The sequence below is a fragment of the Octopus sinensis genome, linkage group LG11 (assembly GCF_006345805.1).
Source record: "Octopus sinensis linkage group LG11, ASM634580v1, whole genome shotgun sequence".
Lineage (NCBI taxonomy): Eukaryota > Metazoa > Mollusca > Cephalopoda > Octopoda > Octopodidae > Octopus > Octopus sinensis.
Window position 1 is genome coordinate 76,785,532 of NC_043007.1, and position 20,380 is coordinate 76,805,911.

The window sequence follows — 20,380 nt, forward strand, 5'->3', positions numbered from 1 at the left end:
AGTGAGACTCATTAAGATTAGTAGGTGGAGGAAAGCTAAGTGGGACAAGTGGGCCTGGAAAGAGTATGAAGGCAGGTAGTTAAGAAGAGCAGAGGTTATTGTTGTAATTATAGGCAGAAAGAAGAACCAGCTTGTCTGTGAGTTATTATTTGAAGTTTGTTGGGATTGAATCTTTGCCAGTTTGTCACATATGCGGTTCCAATCTGAGAAGTTGCTGTTTGTACACCTGTTTCAGAACAGCAAAACTTGATGCTTGCTATGATAGTGATCATCATCACTTAATGTCCATGTTTCATGCTGGCATGGATTGGATGATTTGACATGGAATGCATCATGCTCCAATGTTTATTTTGGCCTTGTTTTCTGTAGCTAAATGCCTTTCTAAATACCAAACACATTACAACAATGTGTACTAGGTGTTTTTTTTTTTTTTTTTGTGTGGCATCAGCCCTAGTGCGGTTACCATGTGGTTTGCAAGACTATGAACCCTGAGAGGTGATGGTTAAAGTATGAGAAAAAGAGCAGAGCAGAAAAGGTCTCTTGCTATTGAAGAGTTACATGGCTATTTGCATTTCAGAAGAGTAGATGGGGATGATTGTGGTGGATCTGGAAGAGGTAAAAACAGTAATGTCGGAGTGAACCTTCAAGGTCTAGAACTGAGTGGAGACAGAAGGTGCAGAAGTTTGGGTGGGTAGAGATTGAAAGAGTGAGAGATGGGGGAATGAGTGAAGGGCGAATATAATGGATGTGATGAAGGATAATAAGTTGGGCAAGTAGGGAGGCTTAGGTGATAACTGTAGAAATTGGATTGAGGGGTAAAATTGTGGCTAAGGTGTGTGTGTGTGTGGGGTGCATGGGTGAAGAGCAGTAGAATTGTAATAATGTTATAGTACAGGGGGAAGATAGGAAAGAGAAAGAGAGAGATAACATGTGGTTTGGTGGGTTACAAGTGGGGTAGGACAGGTGTGGTGCATGGGAGAGTGTGAGATATGGTGATAGAGAAGGAGAAATAATTTGGTGGCTTGATGGGGGCGGAAGGTTGCCTTGTCTGGTACATGAAGCATATGATCTATGGGGGATAGAGAAAGTCACAAAAGTGTGAGGTTGAGGCTTTTTACTTATCAGGAAAGAAAAATAAAAGATTTTTGGCATAGGCTGTGGGGGTGGGATTAGATGAACTCCTTGTGAGCTAGCAAGCCTCAAAATTCCATGAGAGAAGCAAGTGAGCCCCACACTTGCATGAAAGAAAGATTATTAAAGAGAACAAGAACATATTGGTGAGAACATGAGTATATTAAAGAGGAAGCAAAAAAAGAGCAGCTTTAGCACATTCGAATTTAAAGTAGTGAATAGTTGTAGTAAAATCAAAGATAGGAAAGCAGAAATTTGTTGCTTATCTTGGTGACCTTTAGGCGCTTTGTTTTGTTGCCAAACAAAAAAAAAACAAAAATAGAAATATTAATACTTTAAGAGTTATAGCTTTAGTTGGAGAAATATAAGCTACAGGCTCCAAATATTTGTGTGTTATAAGCTGATATTAGTTATGCCTTTAAAAAAATGCTGAAATCATGATATGATAAACATCATGAAAGTAGTTGAAACTTTCAAGAGTATCAGTTTGATAGCCATTGACTAGGTTTGTGCTTTGCTGTGGCATTTTGAGAATCATTACTCTCGTTTTATTACCCCTGCCTTAGTGAAGGCGGAGGTATTGTTTTCGGTTGTGTTTGTTTGTTTGTATGTGGACAAGATATCTCAAGAACTGCTGGATGAATTGGGATGAAACCTTCAGGGATATTTGGCCTTGTGACTAGCATGGGCTAATAAAATTTTGGGATCGATCTGGTACTGGAGAAGGATTCTGGATTATTTTTCCTGCCTATTATCTTAATTTTTAAGAGCGGTCGGGTTCATTTTTAGTATTCTCATTTGTGAGAGCAGTTGAGTTTATTTCAGACGTTCTCATTTCAAAAATCATATCTGGCTAATCATTGAGAGGATGTTGGTGTTGCCTTGGCAGAGGTTTGTGCTCTCTGAGTGCTCCTTATAGTTCATTTATAGACTTAATTAGCATAGTGTAGTCTTCAACTGGAGAAAATGTTATGTGGCTTGTATATGAAGCTGGTAAGTGGTGTTATATTGAGCATATCAAGGAAGCAGTGCTTATCAAGAGTGTTGTCTTGTGTCTGAATGAGAAAAATAATGTTTTAATTTTGTTTACCTGTTTAACCATTCTTAAATAAATTTATATACTTTTATCTCTTTCCAGACAATGTGTGCTATTGAAGCTCAGTTAGAAAGTATGATGGGGACTTTTCATTGTAAATTAAAAGGTATGTTGAAGGATGTTTTAAAGAATTGTTTTTATCAAAAGCATTTTGCTTGTGAAAAATTGCAAAAGGTGTAAAAAAATGCACTTTTTATTATATGACAGGATACTAAAAAAAAAAAATCTCTACAGAAGGAAGAAGTGATGCAACACATTGTAAAACACCTGAAACATTTAGCAGTACCCCAGTATGAACACAGCCAACTTGACAGAACTATTGTTCTGTCTTTGACTTTTATATGAAAGACATGAGAATGTGAATTGTAAACATGCATCTAATAAAAGAGAATGAATTCATTATTATTTATGTTTTTATGTATAGTGTGTCATTTAACTATCTAGTTTTAGGTATTTATCAACTTGCTGTAATTATGGGAAATTGAACTTGAACTGTTGTTTATAATTGTAGATAATTACTGTTAATTCTAAAATGAAGGTTCAAGTAAAATTGAGGAAAATAAGCAGGCGATATACTAGGAAAACTGGTTGATGTTGCTAGCTTCATACCTGGTTTGATAAAGTAAACATATACTCAAAGGTGTTCAAGCTGAGACTATCCTGTCCTTTTATGATCAAAATTATATATCTGGGATTACATGATCTCAAGTGACCTTTTTTTTTTTATGATGATGGTAGAGTGTGATTTAATGATATAGCTACTATTTTAACTAGATCAAGCAAGTGTAGAGGTTCATTTGTTGGCTTGAATTCGATGATTAGCTACAGGTTACTTCTGAAGAAGTAACCCTGTGATCAGTGTCATTCTAGTTGTCACCTTCTTGTCTATTTTTCAGACTGTATCAATGATGACATTATCTAATATATTCTGTTATTTCTAATACATACTGCTATGTATTAAAATTATTGTTAAATATAGGAAAACAGATTTTAAATCCTCCACCCCATGTAGTGAAAATCCTGATTTATTTTAAGTTTATAAATTATTATATATGGTCCTTTAAATTTATGAAGACCAGTGAATAAAAGATTTCAGCATGGCTTTGTTGATTTTATACTTGTTAATTTTATGTCATCAAAAAATAGCTGAGTAATTCTTGTTGGTTAAAAGTAAAGTGTGAAAACAATGTAGTGGTGAAATATCTGAATGAATAAAGTATTGAGCTAACAGTTTATAAAATGATAGACAAAATTATATCTACAGTTGGCAATTATTGCTTGTAGGCAAAAATACTTTGTCTTCCATCTCTCAGCTAATCAGAAATAGAAAATATATTGTAGAGGAAAGATACCTGCCTTAAACAGTGTGGCAGAGTATCTCTCCCATCTTCCTAATACAAGAAAATCCTGGCTTTAACTCCTGTAGCATTTAGAAAGATTTCAACAAAGATTTGAATAGAAACCTATAGGAGAGAGAGATTGCGTGCACGTGTGTGTGTGCTTCATATCTTGGTTTCTGAGTTTTGGATCAATAGTCTTAGAGTTTTGTCAAATCTCAAGTGGAATTCATTAAGATGCATCAAGATATGACTTTATATTATTTTCTTTCACTTTCTCCAAATAAATGCCATAATGCTATTTTTAATGAACCTTCTCCCTCTCCTACCTCTCATACATGTTTGTTGACTTTAATGTGACTATTTAATCAATATTTTCTGTTGTTTTTTTTCATATTTTTAAAATTAATTTATTATTCATGACATTTTCTTGAACTCTGTTAAATGTGCCTGAGGTAAACTTCTTGTCAGACCATCTGCATCTCATTGTATTTTAGTCTCCATCTTAAATTGAATTCATTTTCATATTTACTTTTAAGCAATTTTTGGAATTATGTGTGCGTGTTGATGTTATTACTTTTGCCTTTATCTAAAATCTATTTATCAAAGGAAATGATTCTAAGAATTTATAGATGTCATTGGAGGCACCAATTTGAAAGTCTTGTCAGTTGGATTTTAATGCTATACTTGTTGACTGATTTCAACAAAAGAATTAACAAAAGCAAATAGTTACCTTGAATGGAATAAAATTACTATTTCTAGGCTATGTGACGAGATAGGACTTGTAAACAGATATAAAATGAGATACTGTATTAAAGACCTATCCAACCTTACTAACATAGAAAAATGAACACTAAAGTGATGATGTAGGGGATTTGGAGGCATTTGATCTTATGGTCAAACTTGATAGTCAAACTTACCTCAGCATGCTTGCAGCCTAGTGACTGAAACAAATAAAAGATAAAGATACTGCTACTAACAATTGTCATATCTGGTCTCCCCTTCTCTTTGTATTTGTCTTGTATGTATTTTATCAACCCTGGAAGGATGAAAAGCAAAGTTAATCTAGTTTTCTCATTCTCTCTCATAATTGTAATTCACTATCTAAAGAGAAATATTTGTAATCATTGTTTAAAGTTGGTTTGTTCTTCCTTGTTCTTATCCCATTAATAAATTTGAGAATAAAACCTCACACATACCCATTTACCCCTCACATATGTTGCTGACAAAATTACAGCTGTCATCACACCCTACAGTGTGATACAATACAATACATCACACCCTAACACCCCAAATAACTGTGCTTGCTAACTGACAGCACTAACAATATTTGGTATATTTGTTGTTTGAACAGTAGCAACAGTTTAGCCAAGCTTTCTGATCATTGTAATTATTTTACTTTTTTAGTGTTACTTATAATTGATTTGTGTGAAGATATATATACAACTTCTGATTATGTTTGTGTGTGTGTGTTTTAAATTATTGAAGCTTTAGCAATGTTTGTTTCTTATGCTAAAAAGCACTTTGGGACAAACCCATAGATTTTAGCCATCACTGCATGTGTAAACTAATGCATTACACAGTTGCAAATAACTATCAAGTTTCACTGTAGACAGAAAAAGTGAAATTGGCTGGACTTTGCTCCTGGCTTTAAATATAATTTCACATTGGTCAGCTAAAAGAAGGATCAGTGACCTTCAGTTGTCTGAGTATGGGTGCACAGATCAATTGAATTAATCAAGATTGGTGAATGATTAACAATGATTTACTTGTGTGCAGTCTCTCTTAGTTTCACTAAGCATTTTTCATTTTGAACATGTTGATATTTTATTTTTATCTTTATATTTTTTCTTTTTTTTTAATGCATGTTAAAATAGTAGACTTCCTTATAACCTGCTATAATAGGTAAAAAAAATATTGAAGTATTCCAGCTACGACCACCAAGTCAGAATATTATTTAATAGCATTTTAGAATTGGCAAAGATTGGTCCCATGGAATTGGTGCTGTATCCCACATGTTTGACTTCAATAAATTGTGCACTACCCAGCATGCCCTGGCCTTCACACAATATATTATGACACCACACAACCCGACTGTTTCACTATATCCACTCCCCTTTACCCTCTCTGCCACTCTATACCCCATACAATATACTCTGAAGGATATGAAGACACAATCCATATCAAAAAATTTAAAGAGCTCTTCTCGTTGAGTTTGTAATTACAGACCTATCACTCCACCAAACAAAACATCCACATTGACAAATAAAAATAAAAATTACTAAGATTCTATCAGAGCATAAACCATTCTTTTCTTCCTCCCTTCCTTGTCTTTATTTCATTTATATTCACCTTCAGAAAATGAAAGTATTACATTTTGGCCTTCCATATAGAAGGTTGATGTCATTAATATCACACAACCTGTATTTGTCAGTTGTGATGGAAAAGCACAACTGGAAAGATTTTTGCAGCCTACACAAGTGAAATTCAAAGGTCATTTTCAAAATTACTCTTTGTTTTGGTAAAAGCATTTGAGAATTTTTCAATGCAATTATGACTCTGACTAAATTCCCTCCTTTCCTCTCTTCATTATTGTAAAGAAAAGTCAGCGTGAATTATAGATGATATATTTTTTTCTGAGATTACATTGAGTGTAATTGATGATGCATAATCTACATGGATCCTACACAAATAGTGTGTGTGTGTGTGTTTGCATGTGTGTGTGTGATGGCAGTGAACTGGCAGAATTATTACTATTGGTTGGAGTACCATGTGTAATTTATTTTGTCTCTTTGTTTTATGTTCTAAGTTCAAATCTTGTAGAGGCCTAATTTGCCATCTATCCTTAGATGAAGTATCACTCATGTGACGGGATGTAAACTTCTTTTCTAGCTGTCACAGCTTGGACATTTTTGGGGGGTCAAAAATGGGAAGGTTGAGTAGGTCCTGTGTGTACACTCTTATAAATAAGTATAGGGTTTACTGAAAATCTCTTGTAAAAGAATTCTTCTAATATGTATATATACATAACCTTTCAGAAAGGTATCTCACTGGTGCATTACTCAACTATATCTCACACTAGCAGTATCGCCCAGCATTGCTCGGGTTTGTTTCGACCCGCTGGAATTGGAATTTTTGAAAAGTAAAAATTTTGCATTATGTAGCTTGTTATTGTGTTCAAGTGAACATTTTTCTGGTTGAAATACACCGAAAAGTGACGACACAGAAGTGAAAAAATCGTAAAAAATAGGGATTTTCATAGAAAAAAAGCAGCTTTTTGATGTAAATAATTTTTGGTGTTAACATGGTCCGATTTGAATTTTATCTTGTACGGAAGGAAGAGCAACCCTTCTTCTATCATACTCTCAATTTTGGTCGACTTGCGCCACAGGGTCTCGGAGGAGATAGTGTTAGTTGAAGGCTACCAAACCTGCCGCACACAGACAACTTCAGCTTTATATAGAGAGAGATAACACACACACATTAATACACATACATACACACACACACACATGTATGTATGTATATATGTACATCTGTCCACTTCTTGCCATATTTTTATCCTTCATTTCCTACACACACACACTCACACACACACTCACACAGACACGCACACATACACGCATGCACACATACACACACACAAACACGCATGCACACATACACACACCTTCTTAGCTTACAATTTCTTTCTTTCAACAATTGACAACTGAAGTACGCTCGCCAATTAATACTACCAAAATTTAGCGACAGAAAGTAAATTAAAAACCAATTTACCTTTTCTGTTGAGTTATGGCAATTCGACCGTCGGTGTGTGTTTGCAAATGTGTTCGAATGAGAAAGTGAATTGTGTTTGGCGCCTTTTTTACTAATAACAAACACACACGTGGCGCTCCGTTTGTGTGTGTGCGTGCTTTAGGTGTACGTAGGTATGTGTTTTTGTGTGTGTGTCACTGAAGCCATACATACATAACCTCTCTCTCTTCTTTTCTCTCTCAGTCACTCACTACAAAAAGTGAATAAAAAAAGTTCAGTTATCTCTGTCTTTCACACATACACACACAGCACAACATTACTCTCTTTGTCTCTTTACACACACTAACAAAAGCACTTCACTTACACACTACACTTTCTGTGTCACACACCCCATCAAACACACACACTCACGCATGCACACATGTACATCAATGCTTCCAATGCACACCAACTTCAAAAGAACTTCCCGAAAAAAAATGCACGTGTATCTGTTTCCCTGCTTGCAAAGAGAAAGTAGGAGAAAGTGTGGTAATAGACGGAGGAAAGCATTTGAAATGAGAGAGGCAATGTATATGTTTGAGTGTCTATGTGTGTGTACACTTGCAAAGAGAAAGTAGCAGAAAGTGTGGTAATAGAAAGAGTGAAGCATTTGAAATGAGAGAGGCAAATCATAAAATATTGAGTTTGATCTAATTTTTGCTTAATTGGGGGTCAAATTGAAAAAAATTTATATGCCATGACCCAATCGAATCTACTTCAAAAAATCATAGGTAAATTCCAATTGAAGAAAATGTATATTGTACAATTGTATTAAAAACAAACATGGTAACAGGCAGAGAAAATCTGCCTTTTATCATAAGAGATTTAAAGATCAATAATACTAAGAATTACATAATTAATGGGTCTGTTATAGAACACATTACCCTACATTATTGGTTCCAGAAGTTGTGATCTCTGGTTGTTGGAGAAATTGAACATTCTCTCACCTACAGCCTTTTGCAATTTGGAACAAAAGATTAGAATTGATGAATTTTTGCAGGTCTTTTTGTTGCTATACAAGAAACTTCCAACTATCAGCTGACTAAAATAGTATATTTTCAACACAATGCATTTGTCACATCCTGAAAGGTGGTCATATAAATCATCAAGTTCATTATCACTTAACTTCTGTTTTCAATGCTGGCATGGGCTGGATGATTAAACAGGAGCTGGAAGGCTGCACCAGGCCCCAGACATTTGCTTTGACATAGTTTCTATGGCTGGATGTCCTTCTTAATGACAACCACTTCACAGAGTGTATGGGGTGATTTTTATGTGGCACCATTAAATTATTTAATTTATTCATTAAAAATAGCTACTCTCTAGCCTATATATGTATTTTTTACATGTAATATTGAGAACATAAAAGCATGAAATATATATTTGCACATGTATTAGATGAATGTGATGCATTTTCTTACATCTTATTTTCAGCAACCAATTAAATATGTATGTGCTGTTGACTATTTTGATGTGTTTAAAAGTACTTTTGCTTACATATTGTCACACAGCTTGAAACTCATTTACAAATGAATGAAACTTTAGTTTCTGATGAAGTATACACATCTAGTGATGTTTTGAGTACTTCTTTCCTCTGCGTCCTTGTTTGTAAAGAAAAATAATAGCCAATCCATATATATAGCTGAGATTTTTCTTGAGAACACACTCTTCGTGGTAATGGTGATTTGACATCTATGTTTAGCATATTAGGTGTCCACTTTAGTGGTCATTCCTTTTAATTTTGTGTATATATATACACATACAGTCATAGTTTAAGTTAAGCATGGAAAGAAAGACAACAGCCATGACCTTCTTCAGAGACCATGCATAATATGTTATTGCGAGTTTATCAATGGTTATGTCCTCTGTGAGTGGTGATGACTATGCCACCTCTGTCCCTGGCTCATTTGAGTGAGGTCATTACTGTCGTCAATGCAATGTTTTATGTTTTCACCTGGCATTCTGACAACTGATTGATGTTGTGTCGTCACTCTCTCTCTCTCCCTCTCCCATGTCACTACTGCTTTATGTTGTGAATTTAAATTGCTACAATGTCATTGCTGTTTGGTTTGTGTGCATGTGCACTTGTATGTGTGATATGGTAGATTGTCGGTACTGTTTAGTGTGTCTGCATATGTGTTTGTGTATGTTTTGTTAGCGATATGTTCTGATGAAACTATCCCTTACTATTCTGTATTTTAATGCTACATTTAATTCTATGCCGATAAAAAAAAAAAAAAAAAAATAATAACTAACAAACTAAAGCAGCCAATGATAGTGTATTAAAGAAGTATTGATAATGTTGAGCTTTGAATTAGTAAAAGTGTAATTAATATCTTGGGTGTAAATTGAGTAAAAAAACTGGTGGACATTCTACTTTTTTTCTGCTTCCGTGCCTGTATCATGCATATGATGTTGTATGGTAGTAAAACACAAGTAGTTCAAATCAATGGTACTACAGTGACTGAAAATAAACAAATTAATTTTACTTTATTTGATGTGTAATGTGAACCTTGGAAATAATTGAATATTGCTAAGGAGGAGATATGTGACTAGATATGCAAAGTAGTTTCTAAGTGCTAGAGAGATAATGATGTTTGTGTACGGTTTTATTTCTATTCTTTCATGTTTTCTTGCAAAGGCTAGAATGTTTTTCTTTTCTTTGAACTATCGATTTTGTTGTAACAGCTGGATGCTCATCCTCCTGTTACTTGTCCAATGTATTTTCATAAGTTTGTCTTACACATTCATGTTTGTTTTCAAACTTTTAGTTAGTTCTTGTGTCATATGTTGCAAATAATATAAATATTTTTTTCATAAGTCCCAAGTTACTCTGGTGGTTGAAAAAAATTGGGATTGTCTATCATATATGAAGCATGGATGCTAAGAAATATGTCCTATGTATCACATGTAATACACAGGACATGTAAAGGTGTGGTTGATGTACTTGAGGTTAAAGTTTGGGGCTACTTATCACATAATAATGAAATCAAATATTGAAGCCAGTGAGTTATGCAACCAGAGTAAGACCTAACAATGCTATGCACCTCTCTCTCGCTTCTTGGCTGACAGATATGTTCACTTCATTAATAGAACTGTAAACAAATAGAAAAATTTGCGTGTAGTGAGAAAACAATGCAAAAAGAATCTGAGAAGCATAGAGAGTTGATAGTGGATGGTACTTAAGGTAATTGTCATAGCAGATCAAGGATAAACAATATCATTTAAAAATAAGGCTTCAAAGATATTTAAATAGGCAAGGGAACAATATTAGTGGTGAAGAGGACCTCTATAGTTCATTTGAAGTGGCTGTTAAAAATTTAAGAAAATAAAACTATAAAAAAATGATGACGCCTGATGGTGGTACATTACTATATTGAGATTCCCTATAGAACAATTCCTCTCAAGAAGCAACCAAGCTCTACAGGTGAAGTCAGGTTCTGAAGTATGGTGAGGATGGTTGTTAGGCTAGCTATGATGGCACTGATAATTATTTTGTTTACTCCTGTTAGTATATTTATTTAATCTTTTATTTTCACTACTGAGTAATCTGTTTCCTTTTATATTTTTATTTTCATTATTTAGGAATGGCTGGTTTCGCACGCCTCTGTGCAGGAGATGTATTCGAAGTTACTATGCGCTATGGTACTCAGAAATGGAAAGCAAAAGGCAAAATAGAAAAGGATGGTTCTCAGCGATGGGATCTTCCAGATTTTGTATTCAAGACATTGGTTGGAGACATCATTAGCTTAAAGGCAAGTGTAGTACATGCACATACATACATGTGCACAAATATACCATATTTGATGGTATATTAACCCTTTTTCAAAAACAATTTTAAAAATTCACTCTGGATCCTATGTGATGAAACTAGGCTTCTTGTAAGCTTTTTTCCTAAATACGCACTGCTGAAATTGGGGTGGATTTGCCTGTAAGTTTTGTATGTCATCATATATGGTACTTAAAAGACAGCACAATTTTGCAAATATTCAAATTCAAACATGTTCATATTTATACATGAACACATATATTGTCATTTGCTCAAACACACACACACACTCACACATAAATGAAGTAAATGGATCTTTGCTAATTTTATCAATGAATATTGAAGTTGTTCGATCAACTGAAATGCTTATTCATTGACTTATAATGTTAATAACAGACTATGCCACAGCGTGTTGTACACTTAATGTAAGTCTGAGGCAGAATCTGTATGATATAGCCGGTCCATTGATTTATGGGGAGAGCCCATCTGATGGTGTTCCACCATTTTGTCCACCCAGTTTAATTCACAAGGCTTGGATCTGCTCAAGGTTACATTAAAAGATGCTTTTTCAAGATGCCATGTAATGATCAACCCTGAGACCTCATGATTGTGAAGTAAACTTTTCAAACACTCAGTTGTATCTGTGTGTGTGTTGCATGCATGAGTAATTATATAGACATACACACATTGTTTATTTGTAACAATTTTCCAAATCCAGACCATTAAAGTGAATTAATGTCTCTTCTGTTTTATTTTATTTTCACATATACAGGCAGTGGAATTACGGAGTCTTAAATCTGTTTTGTTGGGAGAAAAGAAATGTGAAACCAAAGATTTATTCTCAGCTAATCCACAGATGATGACTGTTAGTATCAATCCAAATGGCTCTCTGAAACTCAGCATCATAGTAACATGGAAGTAAGACAATGTTTTTTTTTTACTTATTTTCATTATCAAATCTGTTCTTCCATATATGAATTATTCTTGCTGTTAGGATTTTCTATCATATGCAAAGGTCAAGTCTGTTGATATCTGAAAAACAGGGCTTTGTAACTTAGCAGAAGGAATCAGGTTTGTTTATCATCACCATCCCTAAAAGTCATCATTTGAATAATATATAATTTCAGTATGCCTATATAGGTTTTTCATTTGGAGAATGTTTCTGTGAGAGTGTATGTATGTATGTATGTATATATGTGTGTGTGTGTATGTATAGGGAGGTAAAGAGGGAAACTAACTTTTGTATGTGGAAAGTGCACAGATACAATAAATGCTGAAAATATACAGAAAGTAGACTCCATCAACTGCCGGGGGGGGGGGGAGCTAGAGGTAGAAGATAGCTTCTGTTATCTAGGTGACCAAGTTTGTAGTGGAGGTGGATACTCTGAGAGCATAGCTGTGAGAATAAGATTAGGCTAGAGAGCTCCTACCCCTGATGGCAACAAAGGGCCACTCCCTTAGAGTGAAAGGCAGATGGTTTGTTGCCTGTGTGCGAACAGCCATGCTGCATGACAGTGAAACATGGGCTAAAACAGCTGAGGACATGCATAGGCTTGAAAGAAATGAAGCCAGTATTCTTCGCTGGATGTGCAATATCAGTGTGCATGTTCAACAGTCTAAGCATCTTGAGAGAAAAGTTAGGTATAAGAGGAATCAGATGTGGTGTTGAAGAGAGACGACTGCACTGGTATGGTATTGTGATGCATATAGATGAGGACAGCTGAGTAAAGAAGTGGAGGGAATCTGTGGTAGAGGTAGACCAAGGAAGACATGGGACAAGGTGGTGAGCATGATCTTTGAACTTTGAGCCTCACAGAGGTAATGACTGGTTACTGAGACATCTGGCGATGTGCTGGTGGCATGTAAAGAACATCTTTTGAATGTTGGGCCTCATGGATGCAAAGTGGCTAAGTTCCTTTCGAGCATTGGGCCTGACGGTGGCAAAGTGGCTGAGTTCCTTTTGAGCATTAGGCTTCATGGAGGTAAAATGGTTGAGTTCCATTCGAGTGCTGAAGCAGTAACCAAGACCTTTCGCATTATGTCATGCTTGAGAAGAAAACCCATCAAGCCGAGCAAAACTGTAGTAATGATAGATACCGGTGTCATGCAAATTGGAACCCATGCTGGTGGCACATAAAAGCACCCATTATACTCTCGTTGTGGTTGGCGTTAGGAAGGGCATTCAGCCATAGAAAACCATGCCAAATCAGACCGGAGTCTAGTGCAGCCTTCCAGCTTGCCAGCCCAGTCAAACCATGCAATCCATGCCATCATGGACAACAGATGTTAAATGATGATGATATATATATATATATATATATATATATATATATATATATATATATGTATAAGTGCAGGAGTGGCTGTGTGGTAAGTAGCTTGCTTTCCAACCACATGGTTCTGGGTTCAGTCCCACTGCATGGCACCTTGGACATGTGTCTTCTACTATAGCCTCAGGCCAACCAAAGCCTTGTGAGTGGACTTGGTAGACAGAAACTGAAAGAAGCCCATTGTGTGTGTGTGTATATATATATATATATATATATTATATATATATATATGTATAAGTGCAGGAGTGGCTGTGTGGTAAGTAGCTTGCTTTCCAACCACATGGTTCTGGGTTCAGTCCCACTGCATGGCACCTTGGACATGTCTTCTACTATAGCCTCAGGCCAACCAAAGCCTTGTGAGTGGACTTGGTAGACAGAAACTGAAAGAAGCCCATTGTGTGTGTGTGTATATATATATATATATATATATATATATATATATATAGGTAGGTGTGTGTATATATATATATATATATATAGGTAGGTGTGTGTATATGTTTGTGTGTCTGTGTTTGTCCCCCAACATTGCTTGACAACTAATGCTGGTGTGTTTATGTTCCCATAATTTAGCAGTTCAGCAAAAGAGTGAAGTGCATTATTGTTTTTCCCTTGTTCTACCTTATTTGAAATTGATATTACCGGTATGGTTGCATGATAGAATCATTGACACATCAAATAAAAATGGATTTAATGAATTTGTGTTTGCATAGATAAGTATAAAAATATTCATTGATTTATTATATGACTAATAGATTTTGTTATATTTTCATAAAATTTAGATCTCAAGCTGAATTATATGTCACTTAAATTAATTTTTGAAACATCTTCACTTTTCAGTCCATTGGAAGGTGTGGATGAAAGTCTAATAATTTATGAAGTTCCACAACGCACTCAAGACACGCCACGACGTCGACCGGTCTCTGCATTAGCAGTGAATGGACAGTACTCTCAATTGGTAGGTCTCTTACTGCTAAGAATGTGAACTTTTTATCATCAGCCCCTAAAAATACTATTTTGTAGATATCTGCACCTGTTGCTAAATCTTGAACAGTGCAAAACTGTACTCCAGTTAAGCTGTTGTTTTTTTTGGTGGTAGAATCAAAACCTGGAACTAAGCATTCTTCTGTGCAAAGTTTTTCTTTATAAAAACTTCCTGTCAGAAGACTTCCTGTTTGCACCATGTTTGTTTATTTAATTATTTGCATTTTATCAAATAAATTTCTCTGGATTTATGCTTCCTTCAATTTTTGAGCTTAATACCAGTTAACGCCTCATAGTGTTATTATCTATTATTCATTTACTGATGATTTGATTAGGAAATTGATCCCTAGGAATCAACATCTTGTAAATATATGTGGAAATACATATTATAAACCTAACTGTATTCAACCTTGGCAGTTGAAAGAATATAGCAACAGGAAAAAATTAATAAGTAAAAGCTACATTAACACTGCACACCAATGATAGTTGTATTGTATCAGCAAATTTCATGCAATGGATACATTTTTATTTTCTTATACTGGATTACTGGATTTTGTCAAAATTTAGTTTGTAAGAAATTCATATAAAAAACAATCATTTTCTTCTCGTGCTCCCATCTTAGGTACATCACATTGATTTTAGCCCTTTTTGATGGAACCTACTAAAGGTTATTCATTGAAGAAAACAAAATCATATGCAATGCAAAATGATTAAGAGTATTGAAAATTCATATAAGGGTATTAAAATTTTGTAAAAATACTTTAATCCCACTAGGAAAAAGAAGGATATATTCTTGAATAAATCAGCATTGCCTTCTAGCATAAAAATGGCTTATACATTGTCCTTGTCAACTTGTAAGAGTTAATCTCAGCTAAAATTAGGTACTCAAAATAAGTACTACACTCCTCTTATTTACAAGTGAATTAAAAAATTCATCCAATTTCAAAAGCCATCAAGTTAGCATCCATTCTCACTTGATGAAAAATAAGGTGTGTAAAAAAAATAAAAGAAACTATTAAATTCTTACATATATTGTGCTGATATAACAAAGAAATTTTGTAATTTTTTTTTCTTACATACACTATTACACCTGTTGAATTTGTATCTGATTAAGGATTTTTTTATGCTTTCACTCCATATATGTAATACCTGTTGGTTGGTTATATTTCTTGTAAGTTAATCCCTTTTCAAGTTACAAGGGATCCATTGGGGCATTAGTGTTAGATACATTTCAGCATTGATAATACACTAATATATTATGGTTTTTCTTTTTGTGCCCAAGTCATGAACAGCGTATTTCATTAGCAATATAGTCAGGAAATATTGCAAATTCTTTTAAGTATAATAATTTGTTTGATCATTTTGGATTTGTTTGTGAGTCATGTCAGTTGTGTTATATTGTAATAATTTTGTTTTGTTTCTTTCTTTGTACAGTTTGGTAGTCAGTTAGACCTGCTTGGCCATGAAAGGAGGTACTCCAGTCCCGTGTCATTGCCTCAGTCAAAGGATGATAGTTATATTCTTTCATCGTCAAGCTCTTCATTATCTCTTGCGGCAACAGCTTATCCAATGAATGACTCTGATAGCGCTATCTATATATCTCAACTTCCACAGCGCTCAGCTTCACGATCAATGTTGACTGGCTCAGCTATGGCTCTTCCACCCCCATTAACTACAACGGGACATTATCCTTCAGGACTGGCACAGCATGCAGTGTGTGCATATGCAACAGATGCTTCTAATTTGGAAGATGCACTTAATTGTTTAAGTGTATCACTTGAAGATGTACGTGGCCGATACCAAGAATTACAGAAAATTGAGGAATTGGTTGATGTTTTACGATGCTTATTAAAGGTAGGCCAACATTTAAATACAGTATTTTTTATTATTTTCATTTCTTTGTTGATGCTGTAAGATTTCTAGCAGAACACCAAAGAACCAGAGCTTTAGTTCTACCATGTATATTGGAGTTGCAAGCAGTATGAGAAATTTTAAGTGAATGATATGGACTGCTCAAATAGTTTAATAGTTGATAGTCTTGAACAACACTTCAGCAAAATCAACACAGTTGCTACTCTATACTACACTTTAAAATTTCTGATGATCTCTCAAGGTAACCCAGTTAACATTGCTAAAACTGCATCACAATAACTAAGTTATCCCATTAAAGCCAGAAAATATTTCATCTTTGAATAGTTGCTTCAATAAGACTCACGTTGGAGCACTTCATAACCACTTTATCAAGACTCATTTGTCCCAGGCTCACCTACCTTCCTCTGCTTGTGACCCTTATTTTGCCTAATTTCTCAGAGTCTGCACTAAACTTTTCACTCAAACCTTCTTTTCCAAAATTGTCACTCTTTAGAATTCCCTTGCCTACCACATATTCTCTACAGACATTGCTGTGCATATATACATATATAAACATATTACAAGAATTCTTTTATGAGAAATTTTCAGTAAACCCTATGCAGCTGTTTCTTTCCACTTATTTACAAGAGAGTAGATACAGGCACCTACTCAACTTTACCTGTTCCTGATCCAGCAAAATGCTGAATAACCAGTATATCAACCTCATCTATCTGGGAGGACCAGCAAATATCTAATATTGTTCTTTGTCCTCTATCTTGTTAAAAAATAATAATTGCTGTTATCTATGTCCCAATTAGTGTCTAAGTTTGAACTAATGATTATCCAAATTATGTGATTTGTTTGCCCATAAACTTATCAGCTTTACTTTATGTTGAATATGACGAAAAATAGACTTCAGGACAATTTTTCCCACAGTGTCCTTATCAGACAGCCATATATTTTTGCATACAGTGAAATCAACATCCTATTAATTCCATCTTAATCAACAACAGCTAGATTGATGTTTTGTCCTTTTGAGAGAACATGCTGATCTAGCAAGTAAAGGGTGGTGATTTTGTCTTACATAGACCTGATGGACCTTGGTGTAGTTGGGAGTTTCTATGTGATAGCTTTTCCTGCTATAAATAAAAGCTAAAACAAAAGACTTTAAATAATAACATCTTAAGTACAAAATGTGCAAAAGAAGATGGGATTGTTATAACTGGAGCATTTTTGACTATAGCTCTGCTTTATCAGTGTTGTCATTGAGCTAAACAACATAAATACATCAAGCATATATATATAGCTTTGTTTTGCTAATATTTCTGGTTATCTCCAGTCATATCTTGCCCAGTAAAGATTAACACTAAAACTTACTTGATGATGACTTATATACTGGGTGTATGTAATTATCTTTGCTCAGTAGAATCCTGTTAATTAGATTAATGCTTTATCTGTGACAATGACAAATGTGGTGTAATTATTGTTTTATTTAGTTATAATTGTAAGTGTAGCTAATGAGTGTGTACATAGAAATATGTCTCTGAGTCATTATAAGGAACGGCATCCTTTTACATTGAAAAAGAAATCATTACTTTATCATTACTTTTAGTTACTCTTTCTAAGAACTGCAGTTTCATATTTCAAAGATTCAACTTTATATCCTTTGTTTCGATATTCAATTAACAATACACAGTGAACACTTTGACAAGATATAAACTTCTTTAATTTATTATCAATGATCTGCTACCTTTCAAAATTCCATAGTCTAAGGCTGTGGTCATAGATGCACAGTAAAAGACGCAACCTCAGCCCCCTGTCTTTCTTGGTGATCTTGGGTCCTGATTAATTTGGTATGTTGAGTTGGACTATTAGCTTCTCTGTAAGTGAATCTTCTGCTCTTTGACAGATTTTCAACCATGAAATGTAGAGAGTGGTTTAATGAGGCAAGTTGTACTGGGTTGTATGGTAACAGTAGCAGCTAGCACCTGACCTGACTTACAATACCATTAAAATACAGTTTATGTTATCTGAATATGAACTGAGAAACTCTGGGGGACCTAATTTGAGTTTTCAGAAGGAAATTAGTATCCAATACTTGATGGGTTCTTTATGAAAATCTTGGGAATGAGGATGTGGCAATCATGTAAGGAGACACCTTCTTGAAACAGTTATACAGCTATCCATGTTGTAGGTGGATACTCCCCCCCCCCTTAGTTTCTTATCTCATTGTAGAGCAAATAAAGATTTCTAAGTTTGGCTCAAGGATAGAGATTTGTAAGGAAAAAGATCTAAATATTATTGAGGATCTCTCTTGGAGAAAGGATATTCTTATTCTTAGTGTAGCTATGATGCATCCCAAAGAGTAACCCTTCCATTTTGGTCCAGAGTATAATTCAGCCCCTACAACTGCTGATGCGCAACAAGATCTATGCAAGGCCCACACTGGAGTGCTGTTTCATCATTTGGAGCAGTACCCTATTGTAGAGTTCTCAAATTTTGATCAGTGCCACTGCTATATGCTCTAACATACTGCATTGCCCCCAGAGAAGATCACTGAGCTTATTGACACTTCATCACAAACAGAATTATTGCTAAAACTGCTTTACTAAGAACTAAGATACCATTTTAGTGCCAGAAAATACTTTAACATTGATTGGTTGCTAACCTTCTATAAAGCTCAAATAAAATTCACATTGAAGCACTGTATAATTATTCTATCAGAGCTCACTTGTTGCAGGCTCACTCATCTTTCTCTGCCTGTGACCCTTTGTATGTCTAATTTCTAAGAAATTACTCTAAACCATATACATGCTGTCTCCCTTCGCTGTTTTTTTCTCTTTACTATTATGATTACTTCTGCCCTTTCGGGCTGGCTGGTCTTGTACCCACCAATGTTCATACACCTCCCAATCCACTCATCTCTCTACCTTTTTTTACTGTTAGTGTGTCCAACCTCACCCCTTTTCCCTGCATTGACTGTTATGCCAAATCCTTAATTCTCCAAAACATTGTCCATCTGGAATCTTCTTCCTGCTTATGCATTTCCTTCAAATGTTGACTTGTAGCAGTTCTAGCAGAACATTAAATAGGATCAATGACAATGGTGTCAGAGGTTCTGTTAGGGTCAAGGGCTCTTTCTCTGCTTGCAAACTCAACAAGCAAAAGATAAAATGTTAAAAAACAAAGACTTGAACTTAGAACACAAGGAGACATATCTAAACACTGCTGGGCTTTCACTGTCATTTCTGCTTCTCCACAACACACACACACACACACACACACACACACACACACACACACACACACACACACACACATACATACAAGACGAAGAAAAAAACCTGAAATGTTACAGGTTGTATCAAACAGATTTTTAGGATATTTGTATATATTTTTGCAGTGATTTGTTGCTTTTTGTGTTACTTTTAAATTGGAGGTTCTGTTTATTAATTAAACTTATAATGATCATTTCCTCTTTGCAGAAGCATTCCAGATCTAGTTCTTGTTCTTCTAATATAAGTGTCTCAATTGAACATGCCTTGGAAGCTTTTGACTTTCTCAATACAGAGGACATTGTTGATGATGTAGATAGCTCACCTAGGTTAGTTTGCTTTTTTTTAAAAAATTTATATTGTTGTTGCTTGTTTATTGAAGTGCAAACATATTTGACATTCTTATGCATTTACATATTTTTAAAAGTTTGCACACACTCACTCATATTTATACACATGCCTACACATATCGACATTTGTGTGCATGCACCTACATATGAATATTTAGAATTCATATCAATTTTATGTGTAATTTAGAAATGTAATGCTTGTTTTTCTTGTGACTAATTGAGTGCAGTTATTACTCTGTTATTACATTATGTATAATACAGGTTAAAATTATACATAATGAGTCATTAATTAGAGGGGATGTTGATATATTAGTAGGATACAAATCTATTGCATTTCCTTGAGAAATCTTTTACCTCTCAACTAAATAGGTTACAAATTCTCTCATTGGCCATTATGGAGATAATGTTGTGAATTACTATAATGTCCAGTATTGTTATTAAGTTGTTATTTTGATGAATTTTTTT

At 34.7% G+C, this 20,380-nt stretch overlaps 1 protein-coding gene across 4 annotated transcripts in view; it reads left to right on the forward strand.

Moving 5' to 3' along the window:
* Nucleotides 1–20,380, forward strand: part of LOC115217477 (rho family-interacting cell polarization regulator 2) — a 205,528-nt gene that overhangs the window by 164,597 nt on the left and 20,551 nt on the right. For all 4 annotated transcript variants that reach the window (XM_036507754.1, XM_036507755.1, XM_036507752.1 and 1 more), the window contains 6 exons: nucleotides 2,270–2,333; nucleotides 10,945–11,114; nucleotides 11,901–12,046; nucleotides 14,296–14,413; nucleotides 15,874–16,293; nucleotides 19,776–19,894. In XM_036507754.1, coding sequence (XP_036363647.1) covers nucleotides 2,270–2,333; nucleotides 10,945–11,114; nucleotides 11,901–12,046; nucleotides 14,296–14,413; nucleotides 15,874–16,293; nucleotides 19,776–19,894 — 1,037 coding nt within the window. The remainder of the gene's footprint in view (nucleotides 1–2,269; nucleotides 2,334–10,944; nucleotides 11,115–11,900; nucleotides 12,047–14,295; nucleotides 14,414–15,873; nucleotides 16,294–19,775; nucleotides 19,895–20,380) is intronic.